The 16,858-nt window shown below is 44.0% G+C and overlaps 1 protein-coding gene across 3 annotated transcripts; it reads right to left on the reverse strand.

Annotated features, from left to right (window-relative positions):
- Positions 1-10,989: 10,989 nt before the first annotated feature.
- CEP19 (centrosomal protein 19) lies at positions 10,990-16,825 on the reverse strand. Of its 3 annotated transcripts, none has more exons than XM_067538695.1 (3): positions 16,715-16,825; positions 12,353-12,553; positions 10,990-11,990 (listed from the first exon to the last, which is right to left on the reverse strand). In XM_067538695.1, the coding sequence occupies exons 2-3, from the start codon at positions 12,480-12,482 to the stop codon at positions 11,629-11,631; spliced, it is 492 nt and encodes a 163-aa protein (XP_067394796.1). In that variant the 5' UTR covers positions 12,483-12,553; positions 16,715-16,825; the 3' UTR covers positions 10,990-11,628. The 3 variants fall into 3 exon arrangements, with proteins under 3 accessions (XP_067394796.1, XP_067394794.1, XP_067394795.1); XM_067538693.1 differs by lacking the exon at positions 16,715-16,825 and adding an exon at positions 16,656-16,698; XM_067538694.1 differs by lacking the exon at positions 16,715-16,825 and adding an exon at positions 16,316-16,647.
- Between the last annotated feature and the right edge of the window lie 33 nt (positions 16,826-16,858).

The following is a 16,858-nucleotide window of genomic DNA, read 5'->3' on the forward strand; positions in this document are numbered from 1 at the left end:
GGGATAATGCCCAGAATCTCTTCCATGCCATCATTGTTCACTGGTTCATGACAGAGGGCTACAGTCATTCACTTTGGATCCATCTCACTTTGCCTTTCCTGTACCCTCCAGAACTATGCCAGTTGTTAGCTTTTCTCCGCTAGTGAATCATGAGTAGAGGGAAAGTGTGGGGGGGTCAACATAAGAAACAAACCAATTAATGCAATTGTATCTGGTAGATGCATTGTGGAAATAATCACCCCTGACATTAATGACTTTAGGTTTTCAGCAGTCTTTCTGAAGGTGAGTGACTCAGCTTCCTTGTGGCCCCAGCTCACTTCTAACCAGCACTGCAAAACATTCAGTGAAAGGTGATCCTGGGTCATCCACAGAACAGGCAGTAGCAGAATCCAGGATATCAGGGCAGAGAGCTCCAAAGGTGTCACTCAGCTCGCTCCCAATGCTCCAGTAGGAGGTGCTACCTCTAGAGATTGGGAAGGTGATTCTGAAGCTCTGGGCTGGGCCCTTGGTGACATACCTGGACTGTGGGAGTGATTGCACCACTTGGTGTTTGTTTAACATGACAGATTTCTTTGTACTTCAACTAAGTAGGTCAGTGACCCTTTGAGTGCTCCACACTGTTGTGTTGTAATGTAGATGAGACTCTTGAGTAAACAGTGCCTCCATCTGTGCCCACCCCTGGAACCACAATGGGCTGCAAGGCTTAGATTTTGGCTCCTCACCCTGAAGTCAGGTTTCATCCTTAGTCTGATCTTGGGGTTGGATATTACCTAGGATCATCCGATAAATGTTTGTATGGACAATCTTTGACAACTGGTTGGAGCCTTTCCTCCTATTTGGGTTTTGGGGAGTTCTATTTTGGTGTTGTTTGTTCTTGTTCTGTAACATGCATATCCTAGCTCTGCAGACCTCATGGAACAGGAGACTTTGGTTTCTGGTTCACTCCATCCATGTAAATAAGAGGTGGAGTCACTGTTCTGTACAGTGGTCACCGCTGAGCTATGCTGAAATTTGGGCTTTGAGCTGAGCTCTTCTTTTGTCAGGTTCACCTGGAAAATTCTTCCCTTTTGGGACAGAAGGTTGGTTGAGGGGGTCTGAACATGGGAGGAGCAAGACAGGGACGCATTAGTGTGTATACTGGAAGAGGGGGAGTCTCTTGTGTGCATTAGAATTAGTGGGAGCAATTGGCATGTCTCCAGAAATGACTCCAGCTTCATTGCTGTCTCCTAGGACTAGAGCTGGATGGCAATTGGTTTTCCTGTCCCAAATTGGGAAGAAAAGTCAAAGTCTAAAAAATGTTCACAAAAAAAATCCCAAATAATTTTTGGTTGGGTCAGTCTAACTGTTTCATTAAAATGTCAACCATTTTTTATTTATTTTACTTAATTTTTTAAACTATAATTCGCTTAAATTTCTAAACAAAGAGTTGATTTGAACCAGAGGCCCAGAATTTTTCATTCAGAAAAATGCCGAAACAAAACATTTCAACACTTTCTAAACTTTTCAACAATTTTTTTAGTAAGAAAAAAAAAAGTCATGGAACTCAGCCCTTTCCCACAAACTTTCCAGTTTCAACAAATCTGCATTTTCTGATGAAAAATGTATAGTTGAAAATTTCCTGACTAGCTCTATACAGGACACGATGCCCCATCATCATCATCATCATCATCATCAGGGGGACAGGGACTAGTTGCTCAACAGCCTGGCGGTCATTGGTCTCTGGCAGAGACAGCTCTGGGTCAAAATTTTCCTGAGCATGACACCTGACTTCTGCAGTGGTGGCCAGGCTTCTCATTGCATTATAGGCAGCCTGCCTGAGGCTCTGATGCTGCTTTGGTGACCCCTACAGGAAGGAGTGATAAAAAGTCTAGATACAGCTCCTCACAAATCCTTTTCTATCTAACGCAGTATCCCCTTTCTTAACACAATACACAACAATGCTAGTAACAAGACACACAACACAAAACACAATCTACTTTGCGACAGTAGATCCATGGCATTTGGGTTACTTTTTAGCTGGAGCCAGCTTTTCCTCAAGTTTTGAAAGACAAAAAGAACATTTGTCTACCTTCTTTAGAGGGTGGCAGATTATTGCTTAAAAGACCTCTTCGTTTTACAAAACTCCTTGCTGATTGCAGGCAAAACAGAGGAATTACCCCCATATTTTCCTTTGTTTTTGTTTTATAGGTTGGCCAGGTTTTAATGGCTTCTACTTTTTAAGGGTTTAGGCCGAATGATCCCACTGTTCGTTCATGATATTCATGAGGTGCTGTAACCTAGTTTCCCTTTTTATACAGCAGTCCACGTTTGTAATGTTTTCTCTGCTGTGCCAAGTTGTAGGTTTATCTAGAGCAGTGGGCGGCAACCTATGACATGTGTGACCATTTTGAGCAGTATGCCGTGCCGCTCTCGGCCCCAAAGCAGGGCCGCGTGGCAGCTGCTCTTCCCTTCCAGTCCCGCTCCTCTCTCACAGTGGCAGGCGGAGGACAGGAGGCTGAGAGGCCAGATCTGCACACCGGCCAGGTCAGGAGTCATGCGGCGGCCTCTTCCCCCTTTCCAGCCCCGCACCCTCCCACGTGGCAGGCGGGGGCCAGGAGGAGAGGCTGAGGGGCCAGGTTGGCGCGCCACTGACCGTGGCCACGAGCCACATGGCGTCCGTTCACCCCCGGCCAGGGCATTGTTGGGCCCACGAGGAAGAGGGGCAGCCGCCGGGGATGTCAGTGTTTTCAATTACCATTTCTAGCATGTTAAAAGATTTCCCCCCAAAATTATACACTTTGTACACTGTTACAGAGTTACTTATTAACATTAAATTTATTCCAAGGCTTAATATTAACAATAACATCAAATGAATTACAAGTGGGTGTGTATAAGTATCCTGATATATTATGCCTTTTATTTAGACAATTTGTCTCTGAGGCTAGTGTGTTCAATATCATTCAGGAATCTTTGCAGAGGCTTTAATTTAATTATATTCTTAGGGTTCTGGTGGAGTAAGTTTGTAAGGGTCTCTTGTCTCTAAAGACTAACCTGTCCCTAAGTATAAGGACTGACTTATTTCTCCTCTTTCTTTTGTTTCCATTATCTGCAGCCTCTTTGTGCTACCATCTATGGGCAGTTCTCTTCTTTCCCTATCAGCTAGGCAATTTGCATTAACAGACACCACTGGTTATTAGTTTTGCCTTTGAGATTTTGAAAATGAAAACCAACAATATTCTAGTCCCCTTCCATGCTTTCAATTGTGAGAAATAGAACCATTTTAACCATGGCTTGTTCTGTTTCTTTGACAAAAAAAAATTATTTTTTTTTACAGGGTGTACTGTTGGGCTGACTTTTTCCTACAATGTTCACTGGACTCATTTAAAAATTTAAAGTATGGTCTTTATCTTGTTTTCCCTTTGATTGTCTGTTTTGTTTGTTTTCAAAGCACACAGTGATCTGAAAAAGAAAACACAACCTGTCATGGCTCCTTTCCAGCCCTTGCAGGATTTTAATTAAGTAGCACGTTTGGTCTACATTTCTTTTACCCCTTCTACAATAGACACTGTACATGTCATGGGAAAATGCACATTTCTTTCATAGTTTAATTTCTATAACATATTAACCATATACATTTTTACATACAGTGTAACTATTTATTTTGTGCTTGCAGAGTTTTCATGTCCCCTTATCAAAGTTCCAGAGGGGTAGCCGTGTTAGTCTGTATACAGCAAAAACAACAAGAGTCCTGTAGCACTTTAAAGGCTAACAAATTTAATTTCTGCAGGCATAAGCTTTCATGGGCTGCAACCCACTTCCTCAGATGCAAGAAATAGAAATCAGATAGGGGGTATGTATATACATCCAAGGGTAAGGAACAACAATGGGGAGGGTAGGTGTTAGCAAAGTCCATTTAGTTAGAGTAGATGAGGCCTATTCACAACCATTGATTAGAAGGTGAGAATGTGTGAACAGTGACAATTACTTCTTGTAATGAGATAACCATTCCAAGTCCCTATTCAGACCCAGTTTGATTGTGTCAAGTTTGCATATGAGTTCCAGCTTTGCAGTTTCTCACCGAAGTCTGTTTTTGAAGTTTTTTTGTAGAAGTATGGCAACTTTCAAGTCAGCTACAGAGTGTCTTGGGAGATTGAAGTGCTCTCCGACTGGTTTATGGATGTTACCATTTTTATGTCTAATTTGTGTCCATTTATTCTTTTGCGTAGTGACAGTCCGGTTTGGCCAATGTACATGGCAGAGGAGCATTGTTGGCACATGATGGCATATATTACATTAGTAGACACGCAGATGAATGAGCTCCTTATGGTGTGGCTGATGTGGTTAGGACCTGTGATGGTGTCACTAAAGTTGATGTGCGGGCAGAGCTGGCAACGGGGTTTGTTGCAGGAATAGGTCCCTGGGTTAGTGTTCTTGTTGTATGGTGTATAGTTGCTGGTGAGTATTTGCTTCAGGTTGTGGGGCTGTCTGTAAGCAAGGATAGGTCTGCCTCCCATGGCTTGAGCGAGTGAGGGATCATCTGCTAGGATAGGTTGTAGATCCTTAATGATGTGTTGGAGAGATTTTAGCTGGGGGCTGTAGGTGATGGCCAGTGGTGTTCTGTTGTTTTCTTTGTTGGGTCTGTCCTGTAGTAGGTGACTTCTGGGTACCTGTCTGGCTGTGTCAATTTGTTTCTTCACCTCTCCAGGTGGGTATTGTAGTTTTAAGAATGTTTTATGAAGATCCTGTAGGTGTTTGTCCCTGTCTGAGGGATCAGAGAAAATCCGGTTGTATCTTAGGGCTTGGCTGGAGACAATGCATCGTGTAATGTGTCCAGGGTGGAAGCTGGAGGCATGAAGATATGTATTGTGGTCAGTTGGTTTTCGGTATAGGGTGGTATTAATGTGACCATCCTTTATTTGTATAGTAGTGTCCAGGAAGTGGATTTCTTGTGTGGACTGGTTCAGGCTGAGGTTGATGGTGGGGTGGAAATTATTGAAATCCCGGTGGAATTCTTCGAGGGACTCTTTCCTATGGGTCCAGATGATGAAAATGTCATCAATGTAGCGTAGGTAAAGGAGAGGTGCTTGGAGACGAGTTTTGAGGAAGCGTTGTTCTAGGTCAGCCATAAAAATGTTGGCATACTGTGGGGCCACGCGGGTGCCCATAGCTGTGCCACTGACTTGAAGGTATAGACTGGTTCCAAATCTGAAGTAGTTGTGGGTCAAGACAAAGTCACAAAGTTCAGCTACCAGGTGTTCCATATCATCCTCAGGGAAAATGTTCCTGATGGCTTGTAGTCCATCTTTGTGTGGAATGTTGGTGTAGAGAGCTTCTACATCCATAGTGGCTAGGATGGTGTTTTCTGGGAGATCACCGATGGATTGTAGTTTTCTCAGGAAGTCAGGGGTATCTCGAAGATAGCTAGGAGTGTTGGTGGCATAGGGCCTGAGGAGAGAGTCCACATAGCCTGACAGTCCTGCTGTGAGAGTGCCAATGCCTGAGATGATGGGGCGTTCAGAATTCCCAGGTTTGTGGATCTTGGGTAGCCGATAACATAACCTTGGTCAGGGCTTAGGAGGTGTGTCTGTGTAGATTTGTTCCTGTGTTTCTTTAGGGAGTTTCTGAAGTAGATGTTTTAGTTTCTTTTGGTATTCCTCAGTGGGATCGGACAGTAGTGACTGTAGAATGTGGTGTTTGAGAGTTGTCTGGCAGCCTCCTGTTCGTAATCCGGCCTATTCATGACGACTACAGCACCTCCTTTGTCTGCCTCTTTGATTATAATGTCAGAGTTGTTATTGACGCTGTGGATGGCATTGTGTTCTGCATGGCTGAGGTTATGGGGCAAGCGATGTTGCTTGTCTACAATCTCAGCTTGTGCACCTTGGTGGAAACACTCTATATAAAAGTCTAGTCTGTTGTTTTGACCGTCAGGAGGAGTCTATGCAGAATTCTTCTTCTTGTAGCGTTGGTAGGTATCTGTGGGTTAGTGTGTTGTTCAGTGGTGTGACGTAAATATTCCTTGAGTTGGAGACAGCGAAAGTAGAATTCCAGGTCACCGCAGAATTGTATCAGGTGTATGGGAGTGCTGGGGCAGAAAAAGAGTCCCTGAGATAAGACGGACTCAGTCTGATTCCTCAGGACCATTTTAAGGCTCAGTGCTTTTACCATTGCTTTTTTGTGCTTCCCTTTTCATTCTTCTGGTTCTGGCTGCCCCTGCCACAGTCAGGGCCACATTTTTTTGGTCCTTATTTAAAAAGTTATTAAACGTACAGAACACTGAGGTACCTCAAGGGCTAAGTGCTGAATAACAAAGCCAAACAATGCTAGTTTACCTGTGTCTGGCAAAAAAGTGTTTCTCAGTTTTGCAACTTTGAATGAAAGATTCAAATGGATTTTTAGTGGCATTATACTGTCCCCTTTGTACTTAGTTTAGCCCTCCTCAGCAGGTGATGAGTTGGTGCATGAAGATGCTCTTCCCCTACTTGATCCCATCTCTTTCCAGCAGACCATCTTCCTGGAACCACATCCCATGGTTGAGAAAGCCAAAGCCCTTTTGTCGTCGCCCTCTGCACTCATCTCCAGGATCTGCATGTCCCTGCTTGGGCCCTTACTCTCAATTGGGAGGATGAACCAGAACACAACCTGTGCTCCGGACCCCTTCTCCTCACTTCTAGAGCCCTGTAGTCACTGCTAATCTGCTCAGGTCAGACCTAGCAGTATCATTAGTGCCCACATAGATAAGCAGTATGGGGTAGCGACAAGAGGGCTGGATGAGCCTCGGCAGCCTTTCCATAGCGTCTCTGAGGTGGGCTCCAGGCAGGCAGCATCTCTCTTGGGACATCGGATCAGGGTGGCAGAAGGGAATCCCCAAACCACCAGCACTCTACACCTCCTCCAGCAGTGGCTGTGAGCTTCTCAGTTTTGAGGGTCTGCGCCTCACCTCCTGTTGCCACTATAACTTGACAGTTCTTCATCTCGATGGACAGGAGACCTGCATGGAGGGTGGAGCATTGTCTACTGCCTGACACAGTGGAGGATTTAGAGTTAGTGGGGCCCTGTGCCCAGCTTCATTTTTGGGGCTCCCTCGGGGACCCAGCCAAGAAAAAGAACATTCTCTCATCTCCCCCCCTCCATTTTTTCATTCTCTTGTAGACCCGCTCAATTGATCAGGAAGTCGATGCTGGTAATCCATCTCCTCAAGTAGTGTGGCGCTGTGAAGATGGCGTGCAGAAGGGAAGTACAGCAGACAACGGGAATTCTACGTAGCTTGCGTAACTCCCATCGACTGCCGCCGAATTTCCAGGTAAGTGTAGACAAGGGTTTAGTTGCTGTTATGCTATTGCACACAACCCTACTCCCCTTTGCTGGTTAACTTCCTTAGTTTCCCAGTTGCCTTCACTTCACCAGCCACGTGTCTTAACAGCCACCAGCAGACTGTGTGCTTTTTAAAGCCTGCACCTCACACACAGCTGGAATGTGAAACTCAGCCCCTCTGACTCAGTTGCCTGTAATCACTGGCCTACCCAGTCACATGCTGCACTGCTCTCACTTCAAAGGACCCTACGGACCAGTGAGTTATCAAAACACCTAGTTACTACACTACACAGAGCTCTTAGGAGGGGTTATCAACAGACTGAGTGATTAGTCTCAGCAGAATTTTCTCTTTCTCAAGCCCCTCCATGTCAGACATTCTTCTCAGTGGACTGTAGAATGCAGTAAATCATCCCTAGAGAGATTGGGATGATTCAACTTCCCTAGGCAGAATTGAAAAAGGAATGTGTGGCTTACTAGGACACCCTGTTCCGTAACACCCTTCTAATCAAATGCTGCAGAACTACCATTTGTGTTAAACATGTAAGTGAGGTTTCACTGGCAGCATTGCTAAGCTCTGAAATCCCCTTGGACAAAGAGATGGCAAGTAGGCAAGATACTCTAAGGCCTTGTCAATACTACAAAAATTTGTCGACATAAGATGTCGACTTTCAGCCACAGGGGGCTGATGTTGGCTGATGTCCACACAGCTCTCCTTGGGTCGGTGGAGTGCGTCCTCAGCAGTGGCTTGCCCCGTCCCAGCTTGCAACCGGGAGCCAGGTGGCAGCTGCCTGTGCCCGGCTCACAGATGGGAGCCGGGCAGCAGCCTTCCCAGCTCTGGGTCAAAGCAGGCGGCAGTGTCCTGCACCCTGGCTGCCAGCCGGTAGTGGCTTGTCAATTTTACAAGTATGACAAGTAAAAAATTGACAAGTACGACAGCCTCTCCACCGCTCTAAGGGGATACAGTGTCTACACTGACACTGTGTTCCCCTAACTGCAGACAAAAGCCCTACGCCTCTCGTAGAGGTGGTTTTATTTTGTCAGAAAAACAGGGCAGTTTTATTGGTGGGGAGGTGACTGTAGTGTTTACGTCAGCACTGTTTTGTCGACAAAAGCTGACTTTTGTTGACAAAACTCTCTAGGGTAGACTAGGACTTAGTGAGAAAAGAAAGAGACCTACCAACTGTGAAGCTGAAAAGTGGTTTTATTACGGACTTGTAGCTGACAGATCAAAATCAGGACAGGAATCTGCATATTGCTAGAAGACTGGTAAGAGTGATGGTTCTCAGAAATCTGTTATGTGGCAGTGATGAGAGAAGCCTTCTGGCCTCCATACAGTGCAATGTGCCTGCAGTTGCTGACTTGCATTTCCAAGAAATGTTGGCCTCTGGCCCCAGGATTAGGCCAACTTGTAAAAATGCTAGAATATCTTTTGCTTCAGCTGACTTTGCCTTGATGTGTGTCCCTTGTAACAGCAACATCAAAACCTCTAGTGATACATAGACAGCATTTGTGAATTTTCTCCAATCTGCTAGGAGGATGTTTATCACCTTAGAATGAGTGACTACAGTTCTTTCCTTTCAGCTTCCCAGCTGATTAGGTAGCCATCACTAGATTTTGGTTCAGGATAGGTCTCTGTTGCACTACATTTTGTGTGTATGTTGGGATATGAGAGGACATTCTAGTGACATTTAAATCAGGTCTGGGAGCTAAGGCCTGATGATTAATAAGGTGATTTTAATCACTGTGGCCTGTTCCTTCACCATCTTCTTTACCATCTTTGCTCTCAGTGGCTTAGGGGGGAAAAGCATAAAGAAAGCATTTTAGCCTTCTTCTGAGAACTCATTGCTGTTTGGAGAACCTTAGGGCAGGTCTACATTAGAAGTGTTACATTGGCGCAGCTGCACCTAGCACATCTGGTGAAGATGCTCTGTCGATGGGAGAGCACTCTCTCGTCAGCATAATTACTCCACCTCTGCGAGAGGTGGAAGCTATGTCAGCGGGAGAGCACCTCCTGCTGACATAGCGCCAGTTTGGGCAGTGCTAAGATCACTGTAACGTGCATTGCTCAGAGGGGTGTCTTTTTCACAGCCCTGAGTGATGTAAGTTAGATCGATTTAAGTGGTAGTGTAGACTTACCCTTAGATGCCAGGGCTTCACAAAAATCACTTATGACCAGATGACTAGGGAAGTTACCATAGACAATAAAGGGGAAGGCATGCAGATCAGGATATGTAAAGGAGACGTCATATCTTCTGATCAATCTGAATAAATTCAACTCAACGGGGCCGGATGCTATTCACCTGAAGGTACTGAAGGAAAAAGCTGAAGAAATCTTGGAGGCACTGGCAATAATATCTACAATCTCATGGATAACAGGAGAGGTCCCAGAAGACTGGAGAAGAGCTAACATGGTGCCCAACTTTAAAAAGGGGAAAAGGAGGAGCCGGGAAACTACAGACCAATCACAGCCTGACTTTGATACGTGGGACGCTACTAGAGTGATGTATAAAACATTCAATTTGTGAATACCTGGAGGATGAAGGGGTGATCAAAGTGCTGGCAAATCCACGCTGGCTGCTAGTGGAGGATAGAGCTAAAATGCAGAGGGATTTTGATAAACTGGAGAACTGGGCTATCGACAACAAAATGAAATTCAACAAAGATAAATGGAAGGTGCTAGATGTAGGGAAGAAAAACTAAATGAACAAAATCAGAATGGGGGATAATTGGCTTGGCAGCAGCACTGCTGAAAAGGATTTGGGAGTTGTGGTGGATCACAACCTCAACATGAATCAACAATGCGATGCTGTTGCAAAAAAAAAAAAAAAGCAAATGCAATTTTAGATTGCATTAACAGAGGCAGAGCACGAAAGTTATTGAAGGTGATAACACTGCTCTACTCAGAGCTCGTTAGGCCTTAGTTGGCATACTGTGTCCACTTTTGGTCACCAATGTATAGAAAGGATGTATAGCAACTGGAAAGGATCCAGAAGTGAGTGACAAAGATGAGCAAAGGGATGGAATGCAAGCCATATGAGCAATGGATGAAGGAACTGGTTATGTTTAGTTTGGAAAAGAGGAAATTAAGGGGATATGTTAGCGATGTTCAGACTTGAAAGGCTGCCATAAAAAGATGGAGAAAAGTTGTTCTCTTTTGCCACAGAGGGCAGGACAAGAGGCAATGGGCTCAAACTACAGCATAGCAGATTTAGATTAAATCTCAGGAAAAATGTCCTTGTAAGAACAGTAGGCTAATGGAACAGACTGCCCAGGGAGGTTGTGGTTGCCCATTCACTGGAGGTTTTCAAAAGAAGGCTGGATAGCCATCTGTCCTGGATGGTTTAGACAAAACAAATCCTGCATCTTGGCCAAGGGTGAGATTAAATGACCCTTATGTTCCCTTTTAGCCCTATGATTCTATGAAAAGCTACTGCAAGGAATTACTAGTGCTCTGAATGACTTTGGAGTATTAGTCTGATAAGGCAGTATAGCTGAAGAACTTGTTTCACTCCAGAAATATCATAAACTCTTGTGACTTTCTCCCAAACTGCTGCTCAATTGTTTTAAAGCAGGCTTCCTGAGATCTGACCATTTACCTAGAGTGCAGCACTGGGTAAGTTAGAAAGACAAATCAGTGTTGTCTTATAGATTCCAAATCACTGCATTTTCAATAGGACCTTCAAGGTTAATCTGTTTTCTAAAGATTTTATTTCTTGAATACAAAAAAGTACATTCATTAAACACTGAGGTTGCAGATTTAAACACAACTCAGGAAATCTAAAGGTAAGGTTTTCACTGCAATATTGATTTGTCTACAGAGTATAGATTAAAATACCTAACAGCCAAACTAATAACAAAATACTACATATACACAATGAGAATGTGAATGTTTCCTTCTCCTGAGTTAAATGTAAAGATTAACACTGTATTGTAAAGACTAAAATAAAATTGAATAGAAACAAAAGTATAACTGACCAGTTTAGTTTTCTTGCCAAAGCTGAGTGAAATGCAAACAAACAAATGCTGAAAGACGGAGATTTAAAATTATTTCAGTTACTTAACAGCTACAAATCTAAGCATTAAAAAATTTTTTTTCAACATCCCCATGTCCCTTTTAACAAGCTTCAGTTAAGACTTTGTTTGCCTATGCTCCAAACTGCTAAAACACCTTAGGCACTGATCTCTTCTTTACCAATGTAAAATGCACCAGTTGCTATGGCTTGAAAACAGTGTCAGTCAAGCTCTATAGACTGATGCAACAGTAACTGCGCTCTCTGTAATGAGAATATGGGCTTTCTCTTTCCATACTGACTATCTAGGAGGTGTTGTCCATTATCAGAACTCATTGTCTGACTCTGCATCCCAGCCACAAGATTCTAGCTGCTCATCTTGTGGGAACTCAACCTCAACATTGTAAGTGAAATCTGGGTCATCCTTCTTCTTCCTGTTCTTTTCAAATAGCTCATCCATGACGCTCTTCCTTTTGGCCAGCTCTTTGTCATCTAATTTGTTCAGGTCCTCTTCTGGGTCAATGGTCCCTTCCTGCTGAATCTGCTCCAAGCTCTGGGCCAAGCTCTGTCCCCACAAATGGCCTCTCAGCAAACTGTATAACTTCTGCAGCTGCCGCAATGAGACCCCTTGTAGGTAGGCCTTGTGCCGAGGGTTATTCTTCAGTTGTTCTGCAGCCCTGCTGCAATCTGAAAAAAAAAAGAGCCCCTCCCCCCCCCCCCAAAGAATTACAGCCTGAAGCACACAATTCTTAAATAAATAAATGCTTTTTTCCCAAAGCTTCCCTGGGGTAAGTCGCTGCCCTAGAAGTGCCACTACTCAATTTTAAACTAGGCAGCCCAAGTTTGGGAGCTTCCTGGCTTGATCTCCAAGGCTAGACAGCACTGGGTATTCCACCTCCAGAGTGTAGTCCTACACAACCTCCTATGCAGAGCTGGTGAGAAAAAAACTACCAACCCTGAAGAAGTACCCAGATGCCGACTGCCCCCCCCCCCCCCTTTGCTGTTTTGCAGAAGGAGGCTGTGGGATGCCAAAATTAAACATCCCGTACCTGAGAACTTGGAGAAGTTTCGGATAGGCATGATGCGCTGGCGTGCTCTAGCATTGTTTTCATCTTCATAGATCAGGATAATGGATGGAGGCTGAAAGCGAATGCCACACTTCTTTGCAACGTAAGTCATCCCAGCTCATGCTACTGGCTGAACAAAATGAAACCTTACAGAGTTGTGCTTGGTGAGTGCTTCAATGTTCACTGCAAAAGAAAAGGGAAAACATGAATGAAACTGATGCTGCTCTTTATTTTAGGGGTGGTTTCTGATTAGGATTACAGCAGTCCTGACTCAGAAAAGCACTTATACAGAAAGTTAAGTCTCACTGGCTTCAGGGGGACTTGAATATGGGCTTATCCTTTGCTGAATCAGGGCCCTGGGGGTACAATGACACCCAACTGTTGATTTCCAGATTTGTTACCTCTACTTCTGAGTCTGGGTTGTTTGGTTGATGTATGCATGTTATAGGTTTTTTGCTACAGGATAGACAAAGTTACCACATAGCCAAATGGAGGCCCAAACATCTTTTTCTTTTTTTACTTTAAAAATGAAAAATGTCATACAATAATGCAGCAGTGCGTTACAGACTTTTTCATAAACAATACTATGCTGCAAATTACAGGCACTGATCTGGAAAAGCTCATAGTTATTTAACCATTCAAAAACTTTTTTTTCCACCAGCTACTTTAATTTCTTGCTATTTATGACTGGTTAGATTAAAACCAAAGCTCAGGGTGTGATTTAGAGAGGAGACAACTTGTCTGTGTAGGGACTAAATCATAATTTTTGCTGTATGTTTATTTGTGCAGATTTGAAAATAAATCAGTGGAAAATAAATGAAGAACTAACATTCAGAAAACTGTGAAATTACAGTGAAACTCATCCTGCAAAATTAAAGCAATATGAACATGTATCTGTAAAATTAAGCAATCATAAAGGAGGAGTTCATGGTATACATTTTATTGTGAAAAAAAAATTAAAACTGATAAACATAGTTCAGACTGCCCTAGTTCAATCAATTCCTCTCTCTTCCTCTCTGTCTCAAATGCAGGGATGTCAGTATTCTCTATCTCAGTGGCTCTCAATCTTTCCAGATTACTGTACCCCTTTCAAGAGTCTGATTTGTCTTGCATACCCCAAGTTTCACTTAAATTAAAAACTACTTTCTTACAAAATGAGACATAAAAATACAAAAGTTTCACAGCATACTATTACTGAAATATTGCTTAGTTTCTCATTCCACCACCTCCCTGGGTAACCCATTCCAGTGCTTCACACACTCCTAGTGAAAAAGGTTTTCCTAATATCCAACCTAGACCTCCCCCACCAACTTGAGACCATTGCTCCTAGTTCTGCCATCTACTACCATTGAGAACAGCCTAGCTCCATCCTTCCTGGAACTCCCTTTCAGGTAATTAAAGGCTGCTATCAAATCCCCCCTCATTCACTTTGCCTCTCTGTGCCTCGGTTTCCCCATCTGTAAAATGGAGATAAGGAAACTGACCTTCTTTGTAAAGTGCTCTGAAATACACCACCTTTCTTGTTTCTCCTCTGAAGCATTTGCTAGTGGCTGTTGTCCAAGACAGGCTACCGGACTAGGTGGATCGCTAGTCAGATATGGCAATTCCTCTGTCCCTAAACTAACTGCCTTATAGGCTGATGGTGCACTCCTCCAAATGCTTTCCCATGCCTGGGTATCTAACTACACACAAGTCCCATTTTTATTGAGTAGACTGGAATACCAATGGAGGTTCAAAGATCAAGAGTACCTTTGCTGCAGATCACCACCCCCATCATAGAATACAGCATGGTGGATGCAGATCCTACTTCCCTTTTAGTTTTAAAAATGTAAGAAGATGCCAGTCCCCTACCCTACCTGCTCCCACAGCCATCGCTATAGATTATAGAAAGTCAACACAAGAAATGTAATAAAAAACAATGGTGAATTCAAAAATACCAACAGAGTGAGAAAGAAAACACCAGACCACCATTAGCATTTAAATTCCACTCTGGAAGGCTGAGTTTAAAGGTAAACCATTATTCTTTATGAAAACCACAGAGGAAGATTTCTAACTTACTGCTATATTTTGAATTAATCAAAATTTGCCACAGGAATTACCTGCCATAATGTTTTTATATTTATTCTGTACTGGACAGAAAAGTTAAAGTCAGCATATTTCTTTGAAAAAAAATTTTCATTATTTTACAGTTTGTTGCTTAAAAGTGAACTGAAATGTTTTTTCAAAGTATAAGTGATCACTACAAGCTGTTTGAGAATTGATATCACCAACACAACACACAGCTGTCTTTAAAATTGTAGATAAATATGTTTTAAAAAGCAAATGAAAGTACTATAATAAATCCATGGCCATTCAGATCTTCATGGCAAGAGCAGGGATAGAAGTCAGATCCTACAGTTTCAAAAATAGAGTCATCTGCTACTGGAGCAAAAAGAGAAGCACTGTCCACTGTTAAAGGAGCATTGTAAACTTGAAATCAAGTATAATTTAACAAATGTAGTTTCAGGTACTACTCCTGTCTCTGAGTCCTCCTGCTATTTTGTGGTTTTATAAACATTTTCCACTTACATTTTTTTTTCTTACTTGTTGCTGTATGAAAGACCCACAACAACAGCAGGGGAAATTGACTAAGGATCTGATCCTGTAAACACTTATGCATGTGCTTAATTTTAAACAGATGAGTAGTTCCAATTAAATAAATGGGACTATTCATTATACTTACAGTTAAGCACACATATAAGTGTTTGCAAGATTTCTACCTAACTATAGTCCTAATCCTACAATCAGATCTGCCCATGAGCATCCTTCTGCAGAATCAGGACCTAAAGGGGGAAACAATGAAACTGATCACTCAACTGGATTCTAAAAAGTAAACAAGCTGAAAAATATACAAACATCTTTTTTTTCCCTCTACTTTCTTTCAACTATACCTTAGATTTGTTTGTAATTGTAACTATAGAAGAGGTAAAAAGATTTCAAGACAAATATTTTTAAGTTGATGGCATCTCTTTAACAATATAAAACTATTGCTAAACCTGCATGCTTTTCATGGTTATTACTTTAACTGTGAAATTAGCTGTTTGCTGTACAAAACACAGAATTTAAATAAAAATGCAAAATTCTAACTTTCTGCCTGTTTTACATGTGCAAATAAAAAGCCCGAAAAATGTGGATGCGAATAGGTGGCCATGCCCTCTTGTAATGGACTGTGCCTTTAACAGCACCACACACACCAAGTGTAAGTGGCCAGATAAGAGGGTGGGGCAGGTAGACACTGATCTCTGACTCTGAGCAAGCTCCACTAAAAGTCTGTCTGTTGGAATCGAATCCCCTAGGTTCTGTTTTTGCTGGATACCAAATGGGGGGGGGGGTTAGTAAGGCAAGGGATCCCGGTGCAGAATGCAAGAGATTAGCTCAGTTGCAGGGAGTGAAAAGGACACAGGGGTCAGTCTGGGCAGGCTAGTGAGGAACATTTCCCAGATTTTAGTGGTCTTGGTGTGCCAGCCCAGAGCCGGCGCGGCAAGTCTTTCATCTTATTGCGCGCTGCTAGTAATGCAGCAGTTTGAGAGGGAATTTGAAGCCTAATTTCCTTTGTCCCGGTCCAGTGTCGCAAGACCATCCTTTCCTTCCTTTATTTATGCATGGATTTCTTGCCTCGACCGGTTTTAGCCGTAGCCCAGCGTGGGAAGCAGCATCAGTAAATAAATAACCCATGGTCCCTTTCAGCTCCTGGACTGGAAGTTAAAGTAACGTGAAATAGGAGGGGAGGGGAACTCGCTGTCTCGGTAAAGCGGAGGAGGAGCTGTACTGCTGTAGGGGAGCGGCTACCCAAGCCGGAGAAGGGAGGGGAGGGGAGAGGAGGGGGAGCAGCAGCAGCAGCAGCAGCGCTGCTGCTGCTGCTGCTGCTCCTCTCTGCTCTGCTCCCTCAGCCCCTCTTACTTTCACCTCTGTCTGCATGTGCAGAGCATTGAGAGCTGGGATTGTGCCCCTGGGGTCCGCTGCTCCGGTTCTCTGGGTGGGCGGCGCTAAAGCGCCGGGACATTGTTAAAGATGGGCGATCGTGCCTTGGTTTCAGGGTCGGATCCTCCCCGCAGCCGGGGCGGGGGAAGGGCAGCCTTGAGCAGCGAGTGCGTGCACAGGGGGGCAGGCAGCCAGCCCGCGCCTTGACACGGAGCTCATGGAGGCGGAGGTAGCTGTAGCCCAGGGGAGTGGGAGGGGGTAGCCAGTGCCTGGGCGTGCAGATGCAGGTCCCCGTCCCGCCCCACCACCGCACACACTGACTGACCTCGGCGCCACAATCCTTCGCCGCCTCCCTCCCTCCCCAGAAACCGCTCCCTCGGTTACCATAACAACCGTCCCGCGTTCCTTCCGCACCAGGGCAGCCGCAGGGCCCCCAGCGGGGCTGCCCAACGCGTTGCCTGAACCATAGAAAATGACAATCGGCGGCGGGGCCCAATCGATAGAGCTGCCGGGGTAGGGCCAGAAACT

This window comes from Emydura macquarii, unplaced genomic scaffold, assembly GCF_026122565.2.
Source record: "Emydura macquarii macquarii isolate MOO-44397 ecotype Brisbane River unplaced genomic scaffold, CSIRO-AGI_Emac_v2 contig_499, whole genome shotgun sequence".
In the NCBI taxonomy this organism is placed as follows: domain Eukaryota; kingdom Metazoa; phylum Chordata; order Testudines; family Chelidae; genus Emydura; species Emydura macquarii.

Excerpts from the sequence above, each read along its gene's own strand:
- CEP19 (XM_067538695.1), bottom strand. The coding sequence starts at position 12,482 with ATGACTTACGTTGCAAAGAAGTGTGGCATTCGCTTTCAGCCTCCATCC. Across the intron at positions 11,991-12,352 it reads AAACTTCTCCAAGTTCTCAG|ATTGCAGCAGGGCTGCAGAA; the intron begins GTACGGGATGTT and ends TTTTTTTTTCAG.